Source organism: Sesamum indicum, linkage group LG9 (genome assembly GCF_026168435.1).
Source record: "Sesamum indicum cultivar Baizhima isolate 11 linkage group LG9, ASM2616843v1, whole genome shotgun sequence".
NCBI classification, from domain to species: Eukaryota; Viridiplantae; Streptophyta; class Magnoliopsida; order Lamiales; family Pedaliaceae; genus Sesamum; species Sesamum indicum.
Window position 1 is genome coordinate 7,522,932 of NC_142665.1, and position 26,351 is coordinate 7,549,282.

Sequence of the window (26,351 nt, forward strand, 5' to 3'; positions counted from 1 at the left end):
ATTAGAGTCATTTTGTTACATATTGTTGAATATTGGGTCGAGTTAGCGGACTCGTGACCCAATATAAGTTCATCTTTGAAATAGAGTTTGAGTCTCTCAAATACATATTGGGATAATGACTCATTTAGGATAAATCCTATCTAAGATAGAGTTTGTAGTCTTTCAATTAAGATATGGACTCCTCTTAGGGATAGGTTTATGTACACTTATAAATAGGGTACATGATTGTTATCAAATGACAACACATAAACACTAATGTGATACAAAATGAGTTGATCACAATAATCTCTCCCTTTTTCTCTTTATGTTTTTTCTTGGAACATCACCATAGGCTCCTTGAATTTGAGGTGTGTAAATGAATGCATTACTCTAGTAGTGATCCATCAAGAGAGTAAGGTACGTTCGTGGTGTGCACAAAATTTAGAGCAAGATTTGACGTGGGGTAGATCTTGAAGTTGTTCGTGGGGTGGCCTCGAATCAATGGGGAAAACGATGTGTTCGTGATTCATAAAAGGCATAGGCTTATAGACGAGGTTGATCCGTATGGGTGGATCGACATGTTTCCATTACTTAAGGTTAATTTGATCCACAATTATGTGCTTATATGACTAGAATAATGATTTTCATAATTCCACAAATAAGGAGAGAACATTAAAACCCCCCTCGTCTATGTGAGACTAAATGGGTATCCGCCATAATTATTATGTAGATGTTGATGAGTCAAATTTTACGAATTAACTTCACTTAACACTTCAAGTGGATAGTTGCTTAAAGGGAATTGATATCCCTAATGACTAGGAATGAAGCTAAGACTATAGGTTGATCTTTTATCTATGAGCAAGATCATTGAAAACATGTAGTTTCTAAATGTAAATGCAAAAAAGATAGTTTATAAAGGTCAATTGACGGTGAACTATTTACGCCGACTTGAGGGGGTGTAGTTTTGAGATATTTTTCATGAAGGTGAAATTATTTGAATTCGTCATAGCCACTATCGCTACTTTTATCTAGGTGTACTTAGATAATGATGGTTGACATATCCAAATGAGAAGTGGACATGAGGATAGTCTTCTTGTTAATTTAAGCAATGGGCAAGAGCAAGTTTGATGCTTGAAAGCTCCAGGTGGGCAAGCTATCATTTGATAAGCTTAACGATGATCGAAATGCTCACCGAATATGGCAACATAGTGAGAGAATGGAACTCTCATTGCTATGTGGGCGAAAATATTTGATGGCTAAAAGTGATATAGAGGTATCGCCAAATAGAGTGATTGTCTTTCACATAGATATAAGGAGATCATATGATACATACTTAGTGTTCACATACTAAGATTGTATACATGTCATACTATCCTTATTGATACTTCATAATCACATTGTTCTTAGATAAATGAGATGTCTTGAAATTGAAAGAAGAAAAGAAATGCTAATGAGTACTAATTCATTAGGCGCTGTAGAATGTTTGATGGACAATATGTGTGCTCAACAGGTCTAGTGCTCAACAATTAAAATGCTGACTAGACATCAAGATGATCCTTATTATACATTTAATGTTAATTCGATCTACAATTATGTGTCGATATGATTAATATTTATGTGCACATAATCATTTAATTATATACTAGATTTATTAATGAGATAATATATGAATTATGGATTATTCTTCTATTATATATATTTCTTTCTTTTTGGTGTGTGTGTGTGTTGGGGGGGGGGGGGCACTATTTAGAACATGAGATGAAAATTAGGCACCTTAAATTATTGGTTAATAGGGACAACACACAAAAAAAAAAAAAAAAGGCTTTTACTCTAATCTTTAGCATTATAGAGGTTTCTTTCAATAACACCCTTTGGACCATTGGCATATAGCCATGTGTTGCCACCACCTGAATTACCATACATACCCCTCACTACACATCAAATGTAATAAGCTACACTTTTTGTGAAGATTGACTTATGTTAAAATACCATAAACCAAACATAACCAAATTTACAAGTGTAGTTACTTTACATCTCTTGTTTTTTTTTTATCTTGTTTTTATCATTACAAATTAAATTAAATTTATAAAAAATACTTTATTTAATTAAAAATAGTCATCCTATGGCTGTATTTTAATCAATATATGCACGATTAAGTATATAACATGCAAGTCCGTCAAAAAATATGTAAATTTACATATCCCAAATAATATATTACAATACGAAAAAAGTGAATAAAAATTGAATTTTGGAACTGGGTGTTACAGAGCAATGCATATTCAAGTTGATTCATTTATGTGAAATTTGTACCAAATTTTGGTAAGTATTTTATTGTAGTATTTAATATTTAAAAATTTTATAATGGTATTTGTAAGGAAGGGGTAAATGAGTAAGAAAGTGGTTCCCTCCACATCTATATCCGAACCAAATTCCCTCCCTTCCTCCCCTCACTCCTCTTTCCCTCGTTTTCTTCTCCATTTTCTTTCCCTCTTTTTTATTGCTTCTCTCCCAAATCAGATCTCCCCCAACTCCAACTCCCACTTCCATTCGTCCCTCAATTTCCCTTTTCCATCATCAATTTCCTTCCCCCCTTCAATTTCCCTCTCCATGAACCCCCCAAGAATTCCTTGAAGATCAATTCTTGAAAACCGGAATTAATTTGGAAAATTCAGGATTTACCGCGCTTTCTTTGGGTTTTTGAGCTTCGGGGAAGAGATCAAATCATGCAGCAGCCGTCCACGCATCAGCCGCAGACTTCGAGAAAGCAGTTGCCTTTCACTTCGGCCAAGCCGCCTTTTGGTGGAGGAGGAGGAGGCGGTGAGTACCATCACTTTGCCGCTGCTGATACTCACCGGCCAATTCAAGAATTTGATGAGGCCATCGTCGTGAAGACGCCTCCCGTGAGTGTGAATTCGGTTTGTTTTGTTTTTGTTTTTTGTTGGAAACCCAATTCTGTTTATATGACCATTTCATGTTTATGATTAGTGGTTTATAGTTTCAAAGAGAGAAGAGATTTGGTCGTGCGATGTAAGTTATAGCATTGGTTGACTTGTCTCTGTTCTTGAATTATTAAGTTTGTCTAAATGAAAGGTTGGTGTTGAAATCTGAGGTGAAATTCAGGCGTCAATATGGTATTTGTGCGATCAAGCCTGTCCTAATTCCAAGGCATGATATTCAAGGCCATGCTGGAAACTGCATTGAATTGAATTGTTTGATTTGTAAACTATATGGGGTTTGAGCAGCACCATTTAGCTTGTAATAGCCCCACAGTTTCATTTTTTTATTTTATTTAGGCAGAATTTTGGAAGTGGGATTTATCCGCTATTTGGTGCTAGTATGAAAACATATCACTTCATAATGATGTATTCCTTCAATTATGTCGGAGTTTCTTGGTAATATGATCTGTATGTTCTCTAGGAATTAAATACAGTTTGGTCCTTCTCTCTTTCTCGTTTCCTATTTGTTCATCTCATGCAATTGTTGTTTGGGACTCTTAACATGGGATTAGAAATGATCATCTGCTTGCAAGGATACATTTAAAAGGTCTACCTATGTTGGATTGGGTTGTTCTATATAGTCTAGCTGGCTGAATGTGGTTTACATCTTTATAGCATCCGATCACTGATGTGAAGTATCCATTTTATGAAACACCATTACCACCCGGCACAAAATTCATGCACCTGGGAGATATCAATGACCAGTTGGATGGCACCATTTTTTAAACTGTGTACTCAACAATTAATCAAATTGGTTTAATCACTAGACTTGATGGAGTTTGTTTTTCAGAGTACCATAAATTAATCTTGATAGTTGCTCGTGTTTTAGTACATGTTTTAGCTGTATTGATCAGTAGTTAGTGTGTGTTAAGAGACGTTATCTGCTAATTGATGGTATGGGGTGATGAAGAATTGAAGAGCTCTTATTGCACACTGTGTCAGTGGCCTCTTTGATCTATGTTGCAGTATAAAATCACTTGAAATGGAGTCATTAATCTCTATTCTGTGTTTTCACTTGTTAATTGCTATTTATAACTTGTTGGATATGCTTATTTTACTACATCTTCACGCAATCACCAGATTCAGGCTGCCAATTTCAGTTATTATCTCTCATTAGCATGATAGTTCAAGCAAACAAATCGACTGATCCCTGCTTTTTTGCTGAATGGTAATGCCAACTTATGATGGGGCCAATGTGCATCTGGAAGTGATGCTATAGTGAGGTTTTACTTCAGAACCTGAAAAGCCTTATTAAGGTTTTGTAGTTCTTATCCACCATAACTACGCTAGTATGATGTTGGTTTTTCTCCTAGAAAGTGACATGAATTACCGTTCATGGTGTTCCTTTATTTTCTACCTTGGAAACTTAATTTGTTTGAGAATAACTTTTAGTCGTATTTGATGCCTGTTACTGAACGTAACTTGTTTTTTCTTCTCGGCAAGCCATTAAAGCGGAAAGGCGGAGTAGCAGATAGTGAAGTAGAATCTGCTGAGCAAAATGCAGGTGCTGGCAGTTTTGCTGCTCTGAAAGCTCCTGTTCAGACCCCACCATCTGGAAAATCAGGAAAAGCCCAAAAGGTTCCAAGGACAACAAAAGCCAAAAAAGCTGGATCCCAGATTCCCATGGCAAATATTGGTATGCATTAAAATAATCAGTTTTCATCTGGGCTGAAGTTCTATTTATGATATATTTTTCCGAGTTGAGTAGCAATAATTAATAAAATTGTATCCCTCTGAATATTGTTTCCTTCACTGGTCTTTCTCCAACTTGTTCCCAATGGACCAAGGAATGATCACAAACCGAATAGTATTTCTGATAAACATCTTTGTGCAGGTTCTCCTGGCAGCAATAATCTCACTCCCGTCGGGCCCTGTCGTTATGATAGCTCTTTAGGTAATGGACATTGTACCTGTTCTATTTACAATTATTTCTTCCTTCTTGTCGAATTTGTATCTTGCATCTATAGTAGATTTGCCTTGAATTCCAACTTTTCGAGTTCACTCTGTTTATTTTGAGGACAAGATCATAGAATGTCATTTTCCCCTCTCAGGTCTCTTGACGAAGAAGTTTATTAATCTGATTAAACACGCAGAAGATGGTATTCTTGATTTGAATAAAGCTGCAGATACTTTAGAGGTGATTGTCTATTTCTGACCCTTCATTTTTTACCTTGTTAGTAGCTTAAATTTTTTGTTTTTTTTTTTGTCATGCAGGTGCAGAAGAGACGTATATATGATATAACTAATGTTCTTGAAGGCATTGGTCTTATAGAAAAGAAACTCAAGAACAGAATCCAGTGGAAGTATGGAAGGATCATCCAATATATTTCAATTTAATCGAGCATCTTTTTTGTAGTTTAACATTTCACTTTTTCTTGAGTATCAATAAGAAAACACAAGTTACTGAAAGGTAATACTTTGAAATAGGGGTGTAGATGTCTCAAGACCAGGGGAAGTCGATGAGAGTCTTCCCAGTTTGCAGGTACAAGCATAAAAATGTACAAATTGTATATTGGCATTCCACTGGCTTTTGCTTTCCTGCTTCTATTTCGATTTGCATGATTATGCTTTTAGCAAATAGTCCTTTAGGAATTATGGATTTTCTGGTATTTTCGTGCCACTTGAATTGTCCCATTATATTACAAAGGTGTTAACAGCCATAATCAACTCTTTGCTCTCCTTCAGGAAGAAGTTGAAAATCTGAACATGGAGGAGCGGAGCTTAGACGAGCGCATAAGGTCATAATCTGATGCTTCTATAACTCTATGGCAGAAATACTTTTGCTAATTTACTATTACAAATTCTAATCATCTAATAAATTTTCTTGTTTCAGAGAAATGCAGGAAAAGCTGAGGGGCCTGAGTGAAGATGAAAACAATCAAAAGTAACACATTTTGCTACCTGTTTGGGGAACTAAACTATTTGCATTTAATTTGGCTATGTCACGTTGTGTATTGACTTATCATACTTCTATCAATCTCTCTCCCAGGTGGCTTTTTGTCACTGAAGAAGACATCAAAAGCCTACCTTGCTTCCAGGTATAATTTGAGATATCAATTCAATCCACTGTACCAGTTAGCGTATTAATATTGAAAACATGACTATGTTCTTTCCACCAGAATGAAACACTGATAGCAATCAAAGCTCCCCATGGCACTACTTTAGAAGTTCCAGACCCCGATGAGGTACTTTCGCTTCTCTCTGTTCCCAGTAATTTGGACCCAAGAATAGTTTTAATTCAGTTTTTGTTAATTCACCTCTGCAGGCTGTTGATTATCCACAGAGAAGATATAGAATAGTTCTTCGAAGCACCATGGGACCAATAGATGTTTACCTTGTCAGGTAAGCCCCATTTCAGCTTTCCCAGCCAAGGTTGAACCTCATAGGAATGGTGTTTGGTCATCTGTTGTCTTTTGTAAAAGTGGTTATTTGTTTCTGAAGTTGTGTCTGCTTTTGTGCTTACCGTTTGTGGTAGTCAATTTGAGGAGAACTTTGAGGAGGTTAATGCTGCTGAGGCACAAGCAAGCATTCCTGAAACATCAACTGCTAATGAGCATGCTTCTGCGCTGTCTCCGACCCAGGAGATTAGAGGAAATGAAGTTGATGTGCAGGAAGTAGAAGCTCAACGAATGTGCTCAGAAGCGAGTACATCACAGGATTTTTTCAGCGGAATAATGAAGATCGTGCCTGATGTTGATGTAAGTCGGTAGTTACAACAACTTATAAATATTATTTTAGTGAATCCAGAGGTATGAAAAATGAAACTTCGATTACAACAGTCAATTCATGTCGGAAGTCACCTTACTAACAAAAGCAACCAATCTGTTTGTCGAAAACAGACTATATTTCCAGTTTAAACATCTCAGGCCGTGAAGGAATCTGATTTCAATGACAACACATCGGAAAACACGAAAATCTTGCCCTTAATCTCCTTTTAATCTTGGGAAAGATCACTATGACTTATTCCATTCATTACTAACTTGACTTTGATGTTTGGCGTGCAGAATGATGCCGACTATTGGCTATTGTCAGATGCGGATATAAGCATCACTGACATGTGGAGGATAGAATGTATCCTTGTTTAATTTTTGTGTAATATTTTAGTTTCCTTTCTATATTCTTTTCTTAATTTCCATGACTGCCTACTATAGCTGGCATCGACTGGAATAGCTTGGACACAATACCTGAAGACTACACCATGACAAGTATAAGTACCCCACGAGCCGAAACTCCACCTCCAAGTACAACACCTATGCCATCTGTTATGCCACAAGCTCAAACTCCACCAAGTACAATTGAAATGCCTTCTGCAACCAACACCACCAAGAGTTAAACAGGGTTTGATGGTGATGATTTTGAATGAAGACACTCGATTTCTCTCTTGTTGTATGCCAGAAGCCAAAGGAGTGGTGGCCCTGCCACTTGAAACACTAAAACAAAACAGGCATCACCAGGATACCTCCCAAGTACTTGGGAAGTAAATGTGCTGGAGAATGAAATGGATGTGCGTTCAGTGTACAGTTTATGTTCAGAAGATACCTGTAATAGCAATAAATGGATAGTTGCTGTGAGAATTCATGCTCTGTATACTACAAAAACATGTAGCTCTGTAGTAGCGCGTCGTGAAAATTCTGTAGGCTCCTCTGTAATATATAGTGATCTAGGTTTTGTGCACGGGTACAAGAATGCTCTTCATCTCAGGTACGAAGTTCGTTCACTCTCATGTCACTCCATTGTACAATAATAAATTCCTTCTCCCCAGACCCCCTTTTTCAATTTTATAAAATATTAAGACCGTTGATCGTTTGTTTGCCAGGGAATGCAAGTATCGTAGTTATCTTTTTGTATCAGATTATACCCTCAATGAAAATAATAACGGCTGAAGGTTTGAGCTCACATTCTTCTCTGTTACAGACAATGTGTTTGGGTGCCTGATGCCATGGTGTAAGATGATTCTAATTGCTTACAGGTACATCCTGCCTCCAACCTCTTTGACCTGTTTACTGTCCAGTAATATCTTCATTTAGCCATGGATATCTAGTGCTTGAAAACAAAACTTCAACATCGTATGGAAGTATTGTCTAGACACAAACAATGTTGGATGCAAGAAGATCCTCAACCTCATCTCCCATCCGAGGACAACGATGTCCTTGTCGTGCATGTGTTCTTCTGTGGGCTGGTTCTACTTCACGCACTTACATGAGTTCAATCTCAATTCCTCTGGGTTGGTTCTACTTCAGCCACTTACATGAGTTCCATCTCGATATTAGCACGGCTTTGTTCTGATATCATTTTGTCATAAACTCGGTTCACTATTGAAGAATTGATTACTAAAGAAGAAATAAACCATATTATATGAGAAGAGTCAGAAATTCTTCCTACAGGCCTATGATTTTGATGTAGAAAAAAATGTGGATGTGATAACTAATTTCTCTTAGAAAAGAAGAGTGTAAAATGATGACATTTTGCATGTCTGAAAATAGTGAAAAGGAATAAGAAGTTCTATTAAAAAGAAAAAGGAATAGAAGGGCATATATTGGGGGTAGGGAGCAACTCTTCATCTAAGCCCATTAAGATGAAACTAGAGAAGAGTACGATTGGGGTAACGAAACAATTTGTCCAGAACTCATTTTTTGGTCACTTTTCTCTCAAATAAATCGTGTAAGCTTGAAGAAAATAGTAAAAATGTGGGCTATCAAGCATCAATCAAAGGTTGAAGAAGATCGAGTTCAAGATAGGAAATTCAGGTTTTTTTCCCTTCATTGTCGCGAGTTTTTCCATCAACTATAATGGCTCCTTACACGGCATGATGGCAAGAACCAAAAAAAAAAGTTGGCAATTTGAGAATTAAAAGTACGATCTTGATAATTTGAAATCAAAATCAAGAAAAATTCTTGTTCGAATTAAGTTTGAATGGATCAACCAATTATAGAAAAAGAGTATTACACTTGTTATGTGATTGATCGTTTTTTTTTTTAATTATATAACAAATATATTACACTTATTATATAATTAGGTGAGTAATCAAAATCTGAACTAGAAATTTTCCAAAACCACATGGATGGTTAAATATAGGAACCAAAATCGCAATACACCCCATACGTTCTTCCTTGATGGAGCTGTGCCTTAAAGTGTGAATCACCTATTTATTATACTCCCCCATTTCCCACGCCAATACCTCAAACACGTCACATATCCATCATTTTTCCAACTCCTCCAACCATAAATATCCAATATTCCAACATCACTCTCTCGTTTACCAACACATTCACATAACCATATCGCCGCCATCTCCGCAGCCACCATTACCACCACCCCACGACCACCATATGTCTTCCACCAAGAGAATTTTCATACCTAATGGAGGCTGCGGGTGTGGGCCAAAGGCAATTGATGTTATTATTGAACCAAAACCCAACTCCAAAACCACCTCCTCCGATCAGAAACCCGGCCTTCGCTCCTCTTCCTCCGCCAGCTCCTCCGATAAGATTAGCCGCCGGAAGCCCACCATCGAAGATGATGGCTACACCTCCACCTCATTCTCTTTCAACATCGACGACTCTTCCTCGCAATTCTGCCCAAAAAATCATGATTACGACAAATGCTCCGAAAGGGTCAGCTCCGGCCGGAAAATCCACGGCACCTTCGCCGTCGTGAAAGACACCGACGACCCTTATCGTGATTTTCGCCACTCCATGCTTCAAGTGATATTTGAGAACGAAATCTGTTCGAGAAATGACCTTCAGCAGCTCCTCCACTGCTTTTTGGAGCTCAATTCGCCTCACCACCACGAAGTCATTGTTAAGGCGTTCGTGGAGATATGGAATGGTGGTGCAGCCGCCGCCGCCGGCGACGATGAAAATGCCGCCGTGTTCCTCCGCTAAAGCCACGTGAAGACGCCTGGATCGATCATAAGGTGTGTGTGGGCACGTGTGGCGCGGTGGCCATCATGTGAAGACAATAGACTTCGATTTTCTATTCCAAATTTATATTATTTATTTGTATAAGACAAATTCAATAAAATGATGATAATACATTGCCCTCTTTGAAAAATTAGTATAATTATACCTAAATTTTTATAATTTAAAAAATTATAATTATAATTTTTAATTTTATTTATTTAATAAATAAATTTATCTGTTAGTCAAAATTTATTAAATTTATTGATATTAATAACAAATTAAATATAAATTAATATTTACCCTCGATTGATTAGTTACAAATTCATTCAGGTCAAACAAATTTTTTAGTAATCAAACTGTCTTAATACATTTTCAGTGACCAAACTATCTTTTTGCTCCCATTTTAAATAAGATTAGTTTTATTTTTTAATATAGTATAAAATACTCATATTTAAAACAAAAAACAAATAGAGAAAATAATTAATAAAAATAAGAGGTGGGGTTTTATTATTTAAAGACTATGTGATCATAATGAAATTAACATTAATATTTGATTACTCGATCTAAAATAAATTCAGGGTGCATTTGAATTGATAAATTTAAATTTAAAAAGAGAATTTAAAGAATTTGAAATTCATTAATATTTTTTATTAATATTCAACTGAACATAATTTAGAATAAGAATAAAAAGATTTAGAGTCTTTTAAATTAAGAATTATTGAAACATATTTTAAAAATTTGAAATTCATTCTTTAATTCAAATGCAACTACAACGACAAGAAGTCGCCTTATTAAAAAAAGTTACGATGATATCTATTTTGTATTTCTTGAAAAATTTATAAAATCGAATGTCGTTGAAGACCAATCATATCTATTTTGTGTTTCTCGAAAAAATTTATAAAATTGAATGTCGTTGAAGACCAATCATATTTGTTACGACACTAGGTTTGAAGCGAATAGTGTTTCATCAGGAACAATGTAAATAAGGGAAGTCGACACAATGAATCCTTAGCTTCAGGTAAACAATTGACTAGTTTAAGGTTGAAGCATTATTAATCAATGGTAAGGCAAGGAAACTGAGAATTGTTTTCCAAAGAATATGTAATATTATTGCTATTAACCAATGGTTAATTAATTAATTAATTATCAACAATTTGACAATAATCCTAATATCCCATATAATCCCCTACTTAATAAACTTCTAATCCGTACAACACGCCAGCATATTTCTCATGCCCCTGCTTCACAAAATACACATCCCTCATCTTCTGAAACGCGTGCCACGTCAGCAGGCTGTCGGAACCGGCCTGGTGGCACTTCCCAACCACCCGGTCCACGTCCAGCGCCCGAGCCACCCGGTCCAGCCCCCCGTACAAGCTCTCGCAGAACCGCATCAAGTACTTCACGTCGTACACGTTGGTCCCGAAGAACGCCCTCAGAATCGCCAAGAACTCGCTCAGCCCGCCCGGCAGCGCGCGCCGCGTGAGCACCTTCACCAGGTACCCGAAGTCGTACGCGCTGTGGAACGTGACCCAGCTGACGGCGTCGTTGCACACCAATCCGGAACTCATCATCAGCTCCGCGAAACGGGCCGAGTCGATCCCGGAGACCCGGTTCTCCTCGAAGTCAATCCCGTGGGCCTTGAGCAACTCGATGGAGTCCGGAGCGTGTGGGTCACGCGCCACGTCGAAGTCTGAGAAGTTGAACTGCCAGATGAAGCGCTCGCCTGAGCCCAGATCAGGGAGGTTCCCGGAGGCGTCGGAGAGAGTGAGGCCGAGCTGGATGAGGCTCAAGACGTCGACGTTCGACTTGAGGAGACGGTAGTGATCCGAGGGGGACGGCCTCCGTGGACGGCGGTGGGTCGAAGACGTCTCGGGCTTGAAGATAACTCCAGGAAATTCCGTATCCATGGAGATAAAGGGGTAACGATCCACCAGATCCGAGATCAACTCGAATTCGGATTCGAGGTTCTGGGAATACACTTCCCGGATCTTTATAGGCTTACCAAGGTTCTCGAAGGTCATAGCTGCGTAGATGGTGTGAACTCAGACCAGAAAAAAACCAAAGAAGACAGCAAAACAGAAGGTCGAATCTGCTAGTGTTGGGGGGGCGACGAGGAGAGTGAGGATCTTTATACTGAGGAGGAAAGAAGAGAGAGAGAGAGAGAGAAGGCGGCTGATGTTGCTTGGAAAGAGAGGGCTGAGGATAATTGGTAATAAAGAATATGAAATTAAGGAAAGAAGGTTGTGATAACGGATGCAAGTGGTAAGCACAAGTGGGGGGGATACAGTGTTCTTTTCTACAGAATTCGGACATGGGTGTGTTTCTTATACTGTGTGCGGTCAATCACGGTCATATTCATGTATAGTGCGTTTATGGTCCAAGTTCAACGCGTTTTATTATTTTGACTCAAAACCCGAAACTTTGGTATTAAAACACGATTCCATTCGTAATGATGGGAGAACGGTGGGACTCCGTCTCAACTCTCAAGCCGCCCCCCTCCAACCTCTCATTTTTTTATGTAATATTTGTAAATAAATATAATAACAAACTAATTTAGAGTTAAGTAGGAAAAATATGTAAATACATTTATTTTAAAATAATTTATTTTGCCCACATCAATTTTATAAATGTATTTTAAAATAATTTATTTTGTCAACATCGATTTTATACTTATAAATATTAAGATTATAATCAAACGGATAATACAAGTATATATCATGATGTTGGTATGCATTTTTTCTCGATTGTGAACGAAAAATTTATATGACTCATTACCTCCAAAACATCCTTTTGCCCAATAAGAGAGCTTTGCTGATTTTTGTGAAAAAAAAAATGATTTGTTGATTTTATTTATATGTTGGAAATAGAATTTTATTTTATTATGATTGGATTTTGTATTTTTCTTTTTGGAATCTAGGAGAGTGTCGTGTTGTGTTGTATCTGAAATTTTGAGTTGGTTGGGTGAATTGGTGTGATTGACGCCAAAAGTCGTGTGGCTCATGTGTACACTTGAAAGTGCACTCCAAAACCACGTGCTTTTTGTTTTTTAAACAACAAAATGGTCGTTGTTCGATAGTGATATCTATAATTTGATAAATTAATTGCATTCAATTAAATTAAAAAAATTAGTATGTATAGGATATTGAATTTAAATTTGATATGATATTAATATTTGGTACTTATTTGTCGTACTGTAATGGATATCAATTTTTTTTTTAAAAATATATATTATATATTATATTTATAAAATACAATTGATATAAAGTATATATAAATATTATAGATTTATGTATATAAATATGCAAGATATTTTATTTTTAAAAAAAAAATGCTCTGTTAATTCTGTAGAAACCTAATTGGACTGATTTTTGATATTCGGTATGTTATTTCTGGCGTACCAAAATTTTGATCTTGATTTAGTTTTATCAAACGAACACCCATATTGTTCAGTGTTATTTTATTGTGTAAAAATGCATTATTTATTTTCTTTTTGACAAATATGTTTGAATTCGGTGAAATTGAAAAGGAGAAAGAGGGGGGGGGGGGGGAGAAGTTGAGAAAAAATACAAAATAGGAAAATATGTATTTTTTCCTTTAACAAGTAATATAGGTATGTTATTTGACTTTTGCAAAAAAAGAGAAATTGAATTAAATTATAAATCCATAAAAAAGGAATAAAAAGTAATGATTAATAGGTTGGCAAGAAAGGTAGCAAAGAAAGATATAAAATTAGCGCAAAATCTCCGGCCTAAGTGAAAAAATAACTTTTGTTGTCTACGTCACCACCTCATCATGTTATGGTAGTCTCCAGCTCCACAATTATCCGCGTGGGGTATGCGCTCACTTAGGCGTAATTTTTATTTGGAAAATCCGATAATTGTTTAGGTCAGTTGCTTCCAGAATTAAGACATTCTAGGCGACTCTCTCTCTTCCCTCCCCCCACAGAAAAACAAAAATGACAATGTAGGAGTGACACCTATGTGTCTGTATAGTACATATCGTAGTATAGAGTGGTTTTATTGTAATGTAGAAAGTGAGATTTGGGAGGAGAAAGGAGTTGAGAGCATGTTTTGAATTACACTCCACTTATTTCTCATAGTGGGGGTTCCCCAATGTTTGGTTTTGGCTTTATGATGTGGGATTGAGGATCAACCATAATATCCCATCTATTTTATTTGCCTTATTAACTTACATTTTATTTCCTTTATAAATATTAATAAGGGCGAAATGTATCATGCATTCCTGTATTATGTAAAAATAGTAATTTATTTTATTGTATTAAAAAAAATCAATTTATCGCCTTTTATCTTAATAAATGAGCAAAATGGGCCCGCGAGTAGTGTGATACACGGGCATATTTTTTTCAAAAATATATTTTTTTATATCTTTTTTTAACAATCGTTAGATTTTATTTTGTACAAATCAACGGTTCATATTACATTCTGGTAACAATCGCCCCTTCTCCTCCCCTAGCCTCCTACCATCACCCCCTCCCATTCTGGTAATAAAGGATGTGAGATGAATCAAGTCTGCTTGTACATATAGATTTTGATTGAATATTTTGATGATTAGAGATTATTTTTTTTTACAAGCAGACATCCAACATATATGCACATGCCCTAAGTCCAAATATGAGATCTCTCATAGAAAAAGTTTATACTCAAATTATTAGATTGTCGCTCTTAAAACCAAAGATTAATAATATGAATCCATACCAATTTTAATAAATTGGTTGTTAAGGGAACCAAAAAAGAAAAAAGAAATATCAAAAGAGGTCCAAAAACCCTCTCTCAATTGATTTGATATGGAAGTGTCACAATCTTCCCTCTCAATCTACATGCGCTATGGTGTTGTACGTACTCCACTTGAATTATCCCTATTTCGAATAATTGCTAATGAATTTCAATCCTCTTTTTTTCATATACATTACAAATAAAAATTACTGTCTAATTATAAGTTTTAAAAGTCACGCATTAAATGTGAGTGTTAGAACAATATGACATTCTCGCAACAAATTTTCCAAACTTTGAGGACTCAAGTAACTAAAGGAACATAAATTCCATGACAACCAAAGTCACAAACAAAACACACAAAAGTTCAATTTCAATGAGAAAACAATATAGCACTGTATCATCATATATAAAAGTGAAGACATGACCTTATCAACTGCAGCATTTTCCTGACATGCAAAAATTCGATTTTTCACACTCAAAATTCATAAACTATAACAAATACAATTGAATTTCTGAAAATACTTATCATTTTATACATTGATTTGAAAATTATGGAAAGATGACATGTATCTTTAATTACGCTTGTTTGGTTATTTTAAAAATAGCCAAAAGTACAGTAATTCCTTGTCAGTATTTCTTTTAAGAAAATGTACAGTTAAAACTTAATTGTGTTTTCATTTATTTTTATTTATCTTACACTAATGAGAAGTACGTACCAATCAAAATATGCTAAAAACTCTAACACACGCATATATTTATTTTTATATTTGTTTTTTTAAAATATAAAAATTAAAACCAAACAGAACTTTTGAGTGTGATCAAGAGTCTCGTATCATGAAAAAAGTTCAAATTGAGTTGTAGTTACTGTATGAAAAACAAACTCAGTATTATAGATAAGAGTCCCGTATTACAAGGAATAATCAAATTAAATCATAGTTACTATCCCAAAACAAATTTCTTTTTTTTTTAAATAAAAATAAATAAAATAATGGCTCAAAGAATTAAAGGGATAATTATATTAACACCTTCTGACCTATGGTCTGTCTGCACAAGTCAATAGAATTATCAAAATTATTTACACAAATCACACATATTTATCTAAAAGTAGACTTCTTGGAAAAAAATGTTTAGATTTATTCTCTAAAATTAAATTAATTAATTCTCATAATTTTATTTTTATATAAGAAATTGATTATAACTTATAAGTAATATATCATATCTCCATATTTCAACTCATTTTTTTTTATCAAATGTAAAAAATTTAAAAGCCCGAATTTTAGTTTATGCTAAATTTTTAATTTTTAGATGATAACTATAAAGTTAGGAAGATAATTATGAGTAATTTCTTAAATTGCAAGAAATTATAAATAAGGCAGAAACTAAAGCGAACAGAATTATATGCTATAATAAAAAAACAGAGAAAAGGGGGTAAATAAAAGCGAAAGGAGTCCGCACTCCCAGAACTCACGGGTCGGAGACATTGTCCGAATCCCTTTCCCGGCTTCCTCCTCCGTCACCCCGCTGCCGGCTGAACTGTGACGTTTCCAACTGCCGTAGCATTACCTTCCTGCCGCCGTCAGTAAAACCATTATCGTCTGCTTGGATTAGCGAGCAAATCGTCGACTTCGAGAGCGGCTGTAGAGATATACAAATACCTGATTTCATGTACTGTTTCTGAATTTCCGAGTCTGTATTGGGGGATAGAGATACTGGTGTCCTCGTCAATGGCGTTCAGGGCGTTAGGGAAAAAGGTTGGTTCCTTTTCTCTATACCTTCACTCCACTCCTGAAGAAAAAGGGAAAAGAAAAGGGGAGAACCCTCTAGTGTTTTTGCCCTAAAATTAACTGTAACTCCTCGAAATTTTCCTTTTCGATTTTCCGTTTAAACGCATCAGCATCTTCAGACTCATGAATTTATGCCTTATTTGCAGTTATATCATCTGTCTCAGTGATAGTAGTTTGGTTCAATCAAGCTATTTACTTCATGAAATCTTGTTTTGAATTGCCTAGTGCTTGCTGTTTAGTTTGGGTTGCCTGGATCCTCCTGCAGGGTATCTCTACAAGTCTTACCAAAGCATTGGCAGTTACATCTAGATATTCAGCTGCAACAGTTTCTGAATGTGGACTTCGGGATTCTGCTAAATCACTATCTGCTGCGATCAGACATTTGCACTGTAAAAACCTAGGTATTTGCAATTTCGAGTTGCATGTATTTGGCAATTATTAGTGGTTTGTTACTCGCTTATGGTCAAGCCATCTGATTTCAGTTTAGGGTAACTCTTTAATCTCATAAAATTGCATTTTGGCTATTAAGAGGTAGTGCCACCTCTGATCGGGTGAGACAAACAAGAAAGTTAAATATGCATGACACTTTGGAAATCACATGACGCCCACCACCAAATGTTTCTGTTACATTTGCATTATCCTAATGTTGATCTGATAGAATTTCAATATACTGTGGACTGTATAGTTGGGGAGTTTGAGTAACTATTGATAATTGCTGTTTGTAGGATTAACATTTAATAAAGATCAGAAGGAGTGTATTTACTATTTCATGCTTAATTATGTTTCAGGATGTTGCTACACTGCAGCATTTCTAAGAGCCGATAAGAATCTAGCTTTTTCTGCCGACAGATGGTTAATTAGGTAAGTCCGCTTACAGCAATTTATTTCATTTTCTGCTTTTATGTTGAGTTGTATCATTAGGGCAGATGGATTTTTGATAAATAGCTTAGTACTGTGCTACGATTTCCTTGTGTGGGCGTCTGTGAATTGTGTCATCAGTACGGGACAGAGTGGTATAACAACTTCTTAGGAATCGATATCCATAGTTGCTTCTTATGTACCTTGTTAGGGTTCGTATCAGCTAGAACATAAGACAAAGCAATTTTCTGCTTAAGTGATTGATTCTGTGGTTTTAACTTTAAGGCTTACTGATCCGAGAGGATTAGATTTTTCTTTTTCTTTTTGAAGCCAGGGGGGTCACTCATTTGTTGAATTGAATGAGTTTGATTTTACATTCTTTCGGGAAAAATCGCGATGGTAAAGATTCATTACGAGCATCATTTCATTTCTCATGCTCTATAAATGTTTACCTGTGAAAGATCCAAGTGTATTTGTGCAATGTGAAATCACTCATCAATATGGAATCCTTCATTCTATGTCTAAACCTTGATCTTGTGACTTTCATAAATTTGGATCATTTTTTATGTGCTTCTTTTATTGGGCTTTTAGATTCTGGCATTCTGTTGATGGTTTACATACCTGATGGGCATGTTTAGTTATGCCTTTGCAGTACTTGAAGTTATTAGTAATACAACATTCCTTTTAGGTGTTTCCATGCAAGTCCAGAGCTTCTTGCGAGGAGAAGGGAGGATGAATCATTGGGTCTAAAGACTTCCAAGCGAGTAAAAGTTCTAAATAGCGGGAAGTTCTCAAAGAGAACGAAAGATACCCAACCACCAGTTGAAACCCCTTATGTGCCCCCTAAACTAAAGAGAGCTGCAAAGTCCTTGCCAGTTAAAACAATTGAAATATTTGAAGGCATGACAATTGTTGAGCTTGCCAAGCGTTGTGGAGAGTCTGTAGCTACCATTCAAAATATTATAACAAATGTTGGGGAGAAAGCTGACTCCGAGTTTGAAGCTCTCAGTATTGACATTGCAGAGCTGGTTGCTATGGTATATTCCCTTGAATTGTGAATGTCATCCTCTGGTTTTTGATTGGTTGTTATTTGATGAGCAAGAACACCAAAATTTTTACATTCTAGTTTTAAAGTTTTTCTATACTATTGTCAAAGGGAAAAACCCTATTTTTACTACCAGCCATCGGCGAAGCATTAAAAACCTATTGCACATGGGACACAGGTTCTTTCAGAAAATGTTGATAATATGATACTCTCTCTCTCACACACACACATATGCACTCACGGAGACAGACACATGCACACACCTAGTTGGCGACAGTTAGATACAGTTCAGAGATTCAGTTGGCTTTCTAGTTCTTACGTTGCTTGAATTTACATATACTGAAAGTAAAGTTGACACCTGTTTCATCACCATATTTGGTTCTGTCGATATGTTGTTTTGGCAGTATCATAACTCCTTTCCTCCAACTGCAGAAAGAGCAAGGAAAAGTGGGGGGGGGGGGGAGGGGAACCAAGGGGAAGCAATAATCAAATCAATTCTATATTTTGTTCATTTACATGTTCGTGTATTTAACATTTTTTCTGCCTACAGTGATATAATTAGGGATTGAATTTCTATTTAGGAAGTTGGGGTCAATGTCCGTCGGCTGCACACAGATGAAGGTACTAAAATTTTGCCACGCCCTCCTGTTGTCACAGTTATGGGTCATGTTGACCATGGTAAGACATCTCTATTGGATGCTCTTCGTCAAACATCCCTGGCTGCTAAAGAAGCTGGAGGTATCACACAGCATTTGGGTGCCTTTGTTGTTGGCATGCAATCAGGGGATTCTATTACTTTTCTCGACACTCCTGGCCATGCTGCCTTTAGTGCAATGCGAGCCAGAGGTGCAGCAGTTACAGATGTAGTTGTGCTTGTGGTGGCGGCAGATGACGGAGTGATGCCTCAAACTCTCGAAGCCATGTCCCATGCAAAAGCCGCGAATGTGCCAATTGTTGTTGCAATTAACAAATGTGACAAACCAGATGCAAACCCTGAAAGAGTGAAAGTCCAGCTTGCGTCTGAAGGGTTGCCACTGGAGGAGATGGGTGGAGATGTCCAGGTGGTTGAAGTTTCTGCTATAAACAAAATTGGGCTGGATAGGTTGGAGGAAGCTTTGCTGCTCCAGGCTGAGTTAATGGATCTGAAAGCACGGACTGATGGACCTGCGCAAGCTTATGTAGTTGAGGCAAGGGTTGATAAGGGACGTGGTCCGCTGGCTACTGCAATAGTGAAGGCAGGAACCTTAGTTTGTGGACAGCACATTGTCGTAGGTGCTGAGTGGGGAAGAATTAGGTGTATTAGGGACATGACAAGAAAAACGATTGCACTGGCTACACCTGCAATGCCTGTTGAGATTGAAGGGCTAAAGGGCCTCCCAATGGCTGGTGATGACATTGTTGTTGTTGTGTCTGAGGAAAGAGCAAGGATGCTTAGTGAAGGAAGGAAAAAGAAAATTGAAAAGGATAGACTTATCAGAATGGAAGAGGAGAGGCAAAAATTAGAGGAGGAGAGACAAAAGGCATCAGAAGATGAAGAGAACGAGAATAAAGACGAGAAATCTAAGAGGGTTGAAGTTCCACTCATCGTGAAAGCAGACGTGCAAGGCACAGTCCAAGCAGTCAGCGATGCGTTAAAAAGTTTGAACAGTCCACAGGTCGAATTGATACTTACAGTACGAAATGTTCCATGCTTCAAATGTATTCTTCCTTACTCTTAGCTTTTGATTGTGTCCCAGGTTGTTGTGAAGGTCATCCATGCAGGAGTCGGGCCTGTCTCACAGTCTGATGTGGATATGGCACAAGCCTGTAGTGCATGTATTGTTGGATTTAATGTTCGTGATCTACCTACTGCAATCAGTCTCTCAGCTGCTCAAGCCAAGATACAGGTATATGGTCGCTGTGATAATGCTTTTGTACTTTGACATTGAGAATCTTGCAGTGCTTCTTCGAACGGGAAATAGGTAGAAGAAGATACTTTGTTTAACTTCAACTATAACTTATTGTAGATAAAATTACACCGCGTAATCTATCATCTTCTGGAGGACATTGGTAATTTGATTGTTGAAAAGGCTCCTGGAACACTTGAGACCAAGGTTGCTGGCGAAGCGCAGGTGCTGAACATATTTGAACTCAAGGGTAGGAGCAAAGCCAAGGGAGAGGATGTCAAGATTGCTGGTTGTCGGGTGATAGATGGCCGTCTCACAAAGTCGGCAACATTGAGACTTCTCAGAAGTGGGGAAATTGTATTCGAAGGCTGTTGTGCATCTCTGAAACGGGAGCAGCAAGATGTGGAGGCCGTGGGCAAGGGGAATGAATGTGGACTTGTGATCAAAGATTGCTGTGATTTCCAGGTTGGAGACGTTATTCAGTGCTTGGTGAAGGTAAACCGAAAACCTAAGTTCATTTCATCCGAGAGCGGTGCAGTTCGTATAGAATGCTGATCATATTTCCATCGAATCACACATATCGTTCAGATCCTGGAGGGCTGATATATTGTTGGGCTCAGCCATTTTTGTCCATAAACAACTGAAGAGTTTTTATTATAGCTTTAGACTTTAGATTTATATTGATTGTTGAGAGGAATCAAAATTTTGTGGAACTAACTTAAGACTGTAGTCCTTTTATATTTGATTTGAGAAAGTAACTCGAGTCATAGTCAAGTAACGGTGAATAAATGCTTTATATAGTGAGCTTCGTGCGTGGGGGATACATAGAAGAAAACAATTATGTCATGTCATGAATGAATCTTAACAGTTGGATATTAGTTATATCTTGTTGGATGTGTTTTGAGTATCTCTTTTATGTGCTAAAAATTCTCTTGGTTAAGTTTCTGCATCATATTTTAATTGGTAGGACATATCAGTTTCATAAGTCGATTTCACTGACGATTAAAGATCATTATTTTAGGGTAGAAGTTATGTTCACTTGTGTAATATTATAGGTGTAGTGTTATTTAATTCCAACATTAGAAGTAGAAGATATAGCGCCGGATATTGGTGGAAATACTTCAAATAGCTTTTATCAACTCTATTTTTCACGGGAAACATCTCTAGACAGTGTTCATACATGAGATTCAAAACTGAAAATTGCAAAATTATATTTACACATTGAATTTATATTACCATACAACTAGGGGCAGTTAAAATAATATTCGGGGTATAAAAGGAATAAAATTTATGTATAATGGTTTAAAAGAAATTACAAAACTTACGGGGCTCATATATATAAGAATAATATTTATGTATATTTAATAAAATTGCAAAATCGCCCCTGGATCCGTAATTTGTTTAATCTTAAATCAATATGGTTAAAAAGTTGCTATATGTTATTTATTTTTAATTAAATTAGCAGCACAAAAGTTGCTATCATTACTTCACGAGGAGTCAAGAAATAGACGTAGACCGCGGATACTAATTCTATCTCTCATAAATAAATTTAAGATCATGATTTCTTATACCATCAAATATGTGATATTTATCTTATTTTATATGAATTATTGTAATTTATTTATTTATATAAATATATATTGAATCGATCTATTACTTAAAAAAAAAAACAAATACAAATTCTTTTATCTCTAGTTCTCTACCCCCAAGGGAAAAAGGAATATCTCTCACCAAGGAACCAATGGGATTTTCAAAAGATTTGGGGTGAATAGGTAATAACCTAAAATAGGAGAGAGTCGTGCATCACATTACATACAATAATATACCTTTTTTTTTATTTTATTTAATCAATTACATATAATTAAAAATCCAAAAATGTGCTTACCTGTCACGTTCTGATTAACGGGTGGGTCCAACTACATGTACAGCCCCATCATCTACCCATCTATCTATCTATCAACGACAAATCGAACAGAGCGAGGCTCTATTCCCACACTCACCAGACCAAGCAAAGGCACAAGTTTCCTACCCGAATCCTCTGACCCGATCCACCCCCGAAAATGAACGACGCCGATGTATCCAAGCAGATCCAGCAGATGGTCCGCTTCATCCGCCAAGAAGCGGAGGAGAAGGCCAATGAGATCTCCGTCTCCGCCGAGGAAGTATGGTTTTTTTTGGTTGCCTGCTCCAATCTCCGACCTTCTCGTTTTGGTGATTTTTTATGTTTTGGATTAATTTGGCTCTTTTGTTTGTGTAGGAATTCAATATTGAGAAGTTGCAGCTAGTGGAGGCTGAGAAGAAAAAGATCAGACAGGAGTATGAGCGCAAAGAGAAACAAGTTCAAATCCGCAAGAAAATGTAACTTTCATCGTCTCTCTCTGTCTTTTCCTTTCTACTGAAATTGTATGGAATTTTGCCAATGGAGTATGAGATTATGATGTTAATAGATTGATATTTTACTGTGCTGGTCACATCAATGCTGATCCACTGAAGTGACTGTGAGAATACTGCGGACATTTGATTAACTTGGGAGATCTGAATTTCAGTAATGTATATTAACAAATCTCTAGAGTTCATTCCCCTGCGTGTGATGGTTGACTTGATTTCAATGTTCTTTTTACTTATGAACTTAGCTTGATATTCTTTTAGCATTAGATGTAGGTCTTATGGTAGCATGTTTTGGCCTTATTCAAGTACTTGCTACACTATATCGTGTTTCAATATTTAGTGATAAAATTTGTTTGCAATTTGGATCTTGCAGTGAGTACTCAATGCAACTTAATGCTTCCCGCATCAAGGTTCTTCAAGCTCAGGATGATTTGGTCAATTCCATGAAGGAGGATGCATCAAAGGAGCTTTTGAATGTTAGCCATCACCACCATAGCTATGAGCACCTCCTGAAGGATCTTATTGTTCAGGTTGTGCAAACCAAGTCCCGATACACAGCGTTATTGTCTTCTATGGAAAAAGTTGGCAACTCTTATCTCAAACTTTAGTTGATTGTGCAGAAAACTGAAATCTCACAGGGAGCTATTTTGAGCATAGATGTTGGTTCCCAGTATACCCATATGGATTTCTTAAAATTTGGTCGTTATTAGGTTTTCAGCATGTAAATCTGTGATCATATTCTACAGAATTTTGTTCCTCACATGTAAACACGTTATTCTCCATATCTGTGGATTTGGATATGAGGGAAGCCGAAGGCAAAATTGAGATTTTGAGATAAACAGTCAGGAAGAAAAAGTGTACTTCATGACTATTAGAATCTCCTCTTCTTTTCTTTGTGTAGTTTGTTTTCATGTTCACTTTCTATGTGATTACCCAAGCAATTTATAGCACCACTTGTTCTGATTTTCATAGTTAAAATGTCATCAGGAAGCAACAAAGTATGCCATGTCTTCTGATATATGTCAGTTACAATGAACATAGCAGTTGCCATCTACCAATTCATCTGCCCGGCTCAGAAATATACTTTTTGGTTGCAGGGTTTGCTGAGGCTGAAAGAGCCATCTGTGTTATTGCGCTGTCGTAAAGCTGACTTACATCATGTGGGGTCTGTCTTGCACTCGGCAAAGGAGGAGTATGCCGAGAAGGCGAAGGTTCATCCTCCTGAGATCATAGTTGATGATATCCACCTACCACCTGCCCCTTCTCATCACAATTCACACGGTCCTTTCTGGTACTACTATTCTTACTCTCCTGGCTCTCATTTTTAGGAACTTGTGAACAACTTCCATTGTTCGACAAACATTTCCTTGTGATGATTTCTTTCTATTCAGCCACTTTCCTTCTCTTTCTTCAACTTGGATTACGCTTGACCTCTAGAAGTGAGTGGTTTTTAATCTTGAATGTTAACAACCTCTGATGTAATTCTTTTCCCTATATTCTATTCTCAGCTCTGGAGGTGTAGTGTTGGCTTCTAGAGATGGGAAAATTGTATTTGAGAACACTCTTGATGCTAGACTCGATGTTGTCCTCCGCAAAAAATTGCCAGAGGTATTCCCAACTTATTTTCTTAGCACTTTCCTTATTCATATGTGCATATGTTGTAATATAATAGTTTGTGGATTTGATGATGTATGAATTGTACTTAGAGTCCAACAGTCTCTTTTCTAACGGTTAGCATACACGGAATACTCTTCAGTTTTTCTACAGTGATTTGCTGTTATCCACTTTGCCTTGTGCCTTCCTGTTTTAGGATGCATCAGTTCAATTAATTCATGTAACACACATGCCATTTTTAGCAGTTCACTGGATTATTGCTTTGGGATCTCTTGACATTTTCTCCAGCAAGAGAGTGTACAAGAATTCAGAGTGTTACATATTCTGTGCTGAAATTATAATTAGGGATTGAGGCCTCAGGACTCGTTTCTGCATAGGAATTGGGATAATAGTGCCCAGGATCTGCTGAATATAAAGATTTATGAATCTAGAATGTGCAATTCAGATGGGGGTTCCCTTTGACTTTTGACGATCTGATTTAGAGGGCCAAGTGAATATTTGTGAGAAACAAAGAAATGAGAGACAATGAAATGATTAAGCAACAAAGTAAAGGACAAGCAAAAGAAAAAAAATAATAAATGTAAGAACCACCATATGACCAATTTACTTGAAAAAACTTCTCTCTGGCCTATAAGATATTCCAAATTTGTTATAATAGTATGTAAAGTTTTGCCCTTCTCAATTTCCAGATTTACCATTGGTGGATTCTGGATCTGTATATCATGTCTGGCAATATGGTTTTACTATATCTCCACATATGCTTGCTTAACTATGAAAACTGCTGTAACATAATTTCTGTTTAATTGCAGATACGCAAGAGCTTATTTGGTCAGGTTGCTGCTTGATGATTGAAAGTATTCTACATTTACCAGAACCATCTTATGTTGGATGGGTTGCTTTCAAGCTTTTCCCGGTTTGAGATTAGTGATCAAACTAGAAATTACACATCTGATGTTCCTATGTTCTTTTTCATTGAGTGCATGCCCTCCGTTAGCAAAGGTGCGTCCTCGTTCCTTATTGCACCGAGGGGCTATTCAAAGCATTACTTATGTAATATTTATTCAACTTTTAGCTCAAACCTGCAATTTATTGTTTATTAATTTGTACTATAACTGTAAGCGGCTCGGTCCTAGCATTCGTTGCCTTGAGATAATAAATCAGATTGGGAGACGATGGTCTTTGAATTCAGCTATAATATATCTCTGTTTGTTTTAGTCTGTCTATTTAAGCTCCCTTTTTCCAAATTACAAATTAGTGCAAGTCAGGAAAGTATTTATTTACACTCTAGCTGATTTTTGTAGTAAATGATCACTTTCAGATGTATTACTGTTAACTAGCAATGACAAACCAATGGTTTATATGTTGCCACTTATCAGCTTTTGTTAATTAGTTACTGTATAAACTAGAGAAAGACATACTATTACAAGATAATAACAAGACTACAATATACTATATTGTGAATTATACTATTAATTTTTTTCTTCATTTTTCATTAAATTTTGGAAGTTAAATGAATAATGTGTTTTCATAGACTGATGCATAATTTTTCATGCAAACACGCTACATGTTAATTTAGGAATTTTCTTTCTTATTTACATCTCTGTCTTTTGTCTTCTAAATGTATATGGAACTAATATGTGTTCTTCCTGACTCATGTTGCTTTTACCTAAAATGGCCGTAGTTGGATATACAATCACTGCTTTCTACCGTGGTGGGGGGTTTACATTAAATACCTGAATTTGATGGCATTAACTTGTATACTACCAACTTCCTTGAACTTAATTTAACACCCTAATAAATTGTATTAGATATAGCACCTACATCAATTTGGTGCATTTATTTTCGTAGCCCAATTTTAGGAGTTTGATTGACATAAAATACTTTTATTGATGAAGATGCATTCACAAGTCCATTGCCTAACTCAATGTCAATTAGTAAATTTGATGACTTTCTTCAGAAGGTTGAGGGTTCGATTTTCTTTTGTTAATATGGGGATTCCATGGATGAGCAATTTAAAAATATCTCTATAAGCGACTTATGGCCTCTATACTTTTTTCTGACTTGTAGTGGTGATTAGAGCGAAAGTCAACCAAACTCGTACTTGCAGAAAAAGAAAAAAAAGACAAGAACATTAGCCTTTAATGTGAAATTACTATACCTATT

The 26,351-nt window shown here is 36.5% G+C and overlaps 5 protein-coding genes across 9 annotated transcripts; 4 read left to right on the forward strand and 1 right to left on the reverse strand.

Moving 5' to 3' along the window:
* The first annotated feature begins 2,389 nt into the window (after nucleotides 1-2,389).
* Nucleotides 2,390-8,356, forward strand: LOC105171020 (transcription factor E2FB). Of its 5 annotated transcripts, XR_016067532.1 has the most exons (16): nucleotides 2,391-2,879; nucleotides 4,419-4,611; nucleotides 4,810-4,869; nucleotides 5,027-5,112; nucleotides 5,190-5,278; nucleotides 5,403-5,457; nucleotides 5,661-5,713; nucleotides 5,809-5,859; nucleotides 5,965-6,013; nucleotides 6,095-6,160; nucleotides 6,241-6,317; nucleotides 6,451-6,673; nucleotides 6,980-7,046; nucleotides 7,127-7,676; nucleotides 7,792-7,860; nucleotides 7,945-8,356. XR_016067532.1 is itself a non-coding variant. In XM_011092012.3 (14 exons), the coding sequence occupies exons 1-14, from the start codon at nucleotides 2,703-2,705 to the stop codon at nucleotides 7,306-7,308; spliced, it is 1,428 nt and encodes a 475-aa protein (XP_011090314.1). In that variant the 5' UTR covers nucleotides 2,391-2,702; the 3' UTR covers nucleotides 7,309-7,790. The 5 variants fall into 5 exon arrangements, 1 of the variants encoding a protein (XP_011090314.1); XR_016067533.1 differs by lacking the exon at nucleotides 7,792-7,860 and having other exon boundaries at nucleotides 2,390-2,879; nucleotides 4,428-4,611; nucleotides 7,890-8,356; XR_016067530.1 differs by having other exon boundaries at nucleotides 7,792-8,356.
* A 739-nt stretch (nucleotides 8,357-9,095) lies between these two features.
* LOC105171021 (transcription repressor OFP6) lies at nucleotides 9,096-10,042 on the forward strand. The gene has a single exon (XM_011092013.3). The coding sequence runs from the start codon at nucleotides 9,305-9,307 to the stop codon at nucleotides 9,857-9,859; it is 555 nt and encodes a 184-aa protein (XP_011090315.1). The 5' UTR covers nucleotides 9,096-9,304; the 3' UTR covers nucleotides 9,860-10,042.
* Nucleotides 10,043-10,960: 918 nt separating this feature from the next.
* On the reverse strand, nucleotides 10,961-12,165 carry LOC105171022 (putative CCR4-associated factor 1 homolog 11). Its single transcript, XM_011092014.3, has one exon. The coding sequence runs from the start codon at nucleotides 11,899-11,901 to the stop codon at nucleotides 11,068-11,070; it is 834 nt and encodes a 277-aa protein (XP_011090316.1). The 5' UTR covers nucleotides 11,902-12,165; the 3' UTR covers nucleotides 10,961-11,067.
* Nucleotides 12,166-16,019: 3,854 nt separating this feature from the next.
* Nucleotides 16,020-21,093, forward strand: LOC105171023 (Translation initiation factor 2, small GTP-binding protein). The gene is made up of 7 exons (XM_011092016.3): nucleotides 16,020-16,364; nucleotides 16,663-16,798; nucleotides 17,186-17,258; nucleotides 17,944-18,292; nucleotides 18,882-19,955; nucleotides 20,037-20,186; nucleotides 20,307-21,093. The coding sequence occupies exons 1-7, from the start codon at nucleotides 16,338-16,340 to the stop codon at nucleotides 20,739-20,741; spliced, it is 2,244 nt and encodes a 747-aa protein (XP_011090318.1). The 5' UTR covers nucleotides 16,020-16,337; the 3' UTR covers nucleotides 20,742-21,093.
* Nucleotides 21,094-22,145: 1,052 nt separating this feature from the next.
* Nucleotides 22,146-25,402, forward strand: LOC105171024 (V-type proton ATPase subunit E). The gene is made up of 6 exons (XM_011092017.3): nucleotides 22,146-22,348; nucleotides 22,444-22,544; nucleotides 22,948-23,104; nucleotides 23,672-23,865; nucleotides 24,083-24,182; nucleotides 24,998-25,402. The coding sequence occupies exons 1-6, from the start codon at nucleotides 22,247-22,249 to the stop codon at nucleotides 25,031-25,033; spliced, it is 690 nt and encodes a 229-aa protein (XP_011090319.1). The 5' UTR covers nucleotides 22,146-22,246; the 3' UTR covers nucleotides 25,034-25,402.
* The last annotated feature ends 949 nt before the right edge of the window (nucleotides 25,403-26,351 follow it).

Excerpts from the sequence above, each read along its gene's own strand:
- LOC105171020 (XM_011092012.3), top strand. The coding sequence starts at position 2,703 with ATGCAGCAGCCGTCCACGCATCAGCCGCAGACTTCGAGAAAGCAGTTG. Across the intron at positions 5,860-5,964 it reads GAAGATGAAAACAATCAAAA|GTGGCTTTTTGTCACTGAAG; the intron begins GTAACACATTTT and ends TCTCTCTCCCAG. Across the intron at positions 6,161-6,240 it reads AAGTTCCAGACCCCGATGAG|GCTGTTGATTATCCACAGAG; the intron begins GTACTTTCGCTT and ends TCACCTCTGCAG.
- LOC105171021 (XM_011092013.3), top strand. The coding sequence starts at position 9,305 with ATGTCTTCCACCAAGAGAATTTTCATACCTAATGGAGGCTGCGGGTGT.
- LOC105171022 (XM_011092014.3), bottom strand. The coding sequence starts at position 11,901 with ATGACCTTCGAGAACCTTGGTAAGCCTATAAAGATCCGGGAAGTGTAT.
- LOC105171023 (XM_011092016.3), top strand. The coding sequence starts at position 16,338 with ATGGCGTTCAGGGCGTTAGGGAAAAAG. Across the intron at positions 16,365-16,662 it reads TCAGGGCGTTAGGGAAAAAG|GGTATCTCTACAAGTCTTAC; the intron begins GTTGGTTCCTTT and ends ATCCTCCTGCAG. Across the intron at positions 16,799-17,185 it reads TTTGCACTGTAAAAACCTAG|GATGTTGCTACACTGCAGCA; the intron begins GTATTTGCAATT and ends ATTATGTTTCAG.
- LOC105171024 (XM_011092017.3), top strand. The coding sequence starts at position 22,247 with ATGAACGACGCCGATGTATCCAAGCAGATCCAGCAGATGGTCCGCTTC. Across the intron at positions 22,349-22,443 it reads TCTCCGTCTCCGCCGAGGAA|GAATTCAATATTGAGAAGTT; the intron begins GTATGGTTTTTT and ends TTGTTTGTGTAG. Across the intron at positions 24,183-24,997 it reads TCCGCAAAAAATTGCCAGAG|ATACGCAAGAGCTTATTTGG; the intron begins GTATTCCCAACT and ends GTTTAATTGCAG.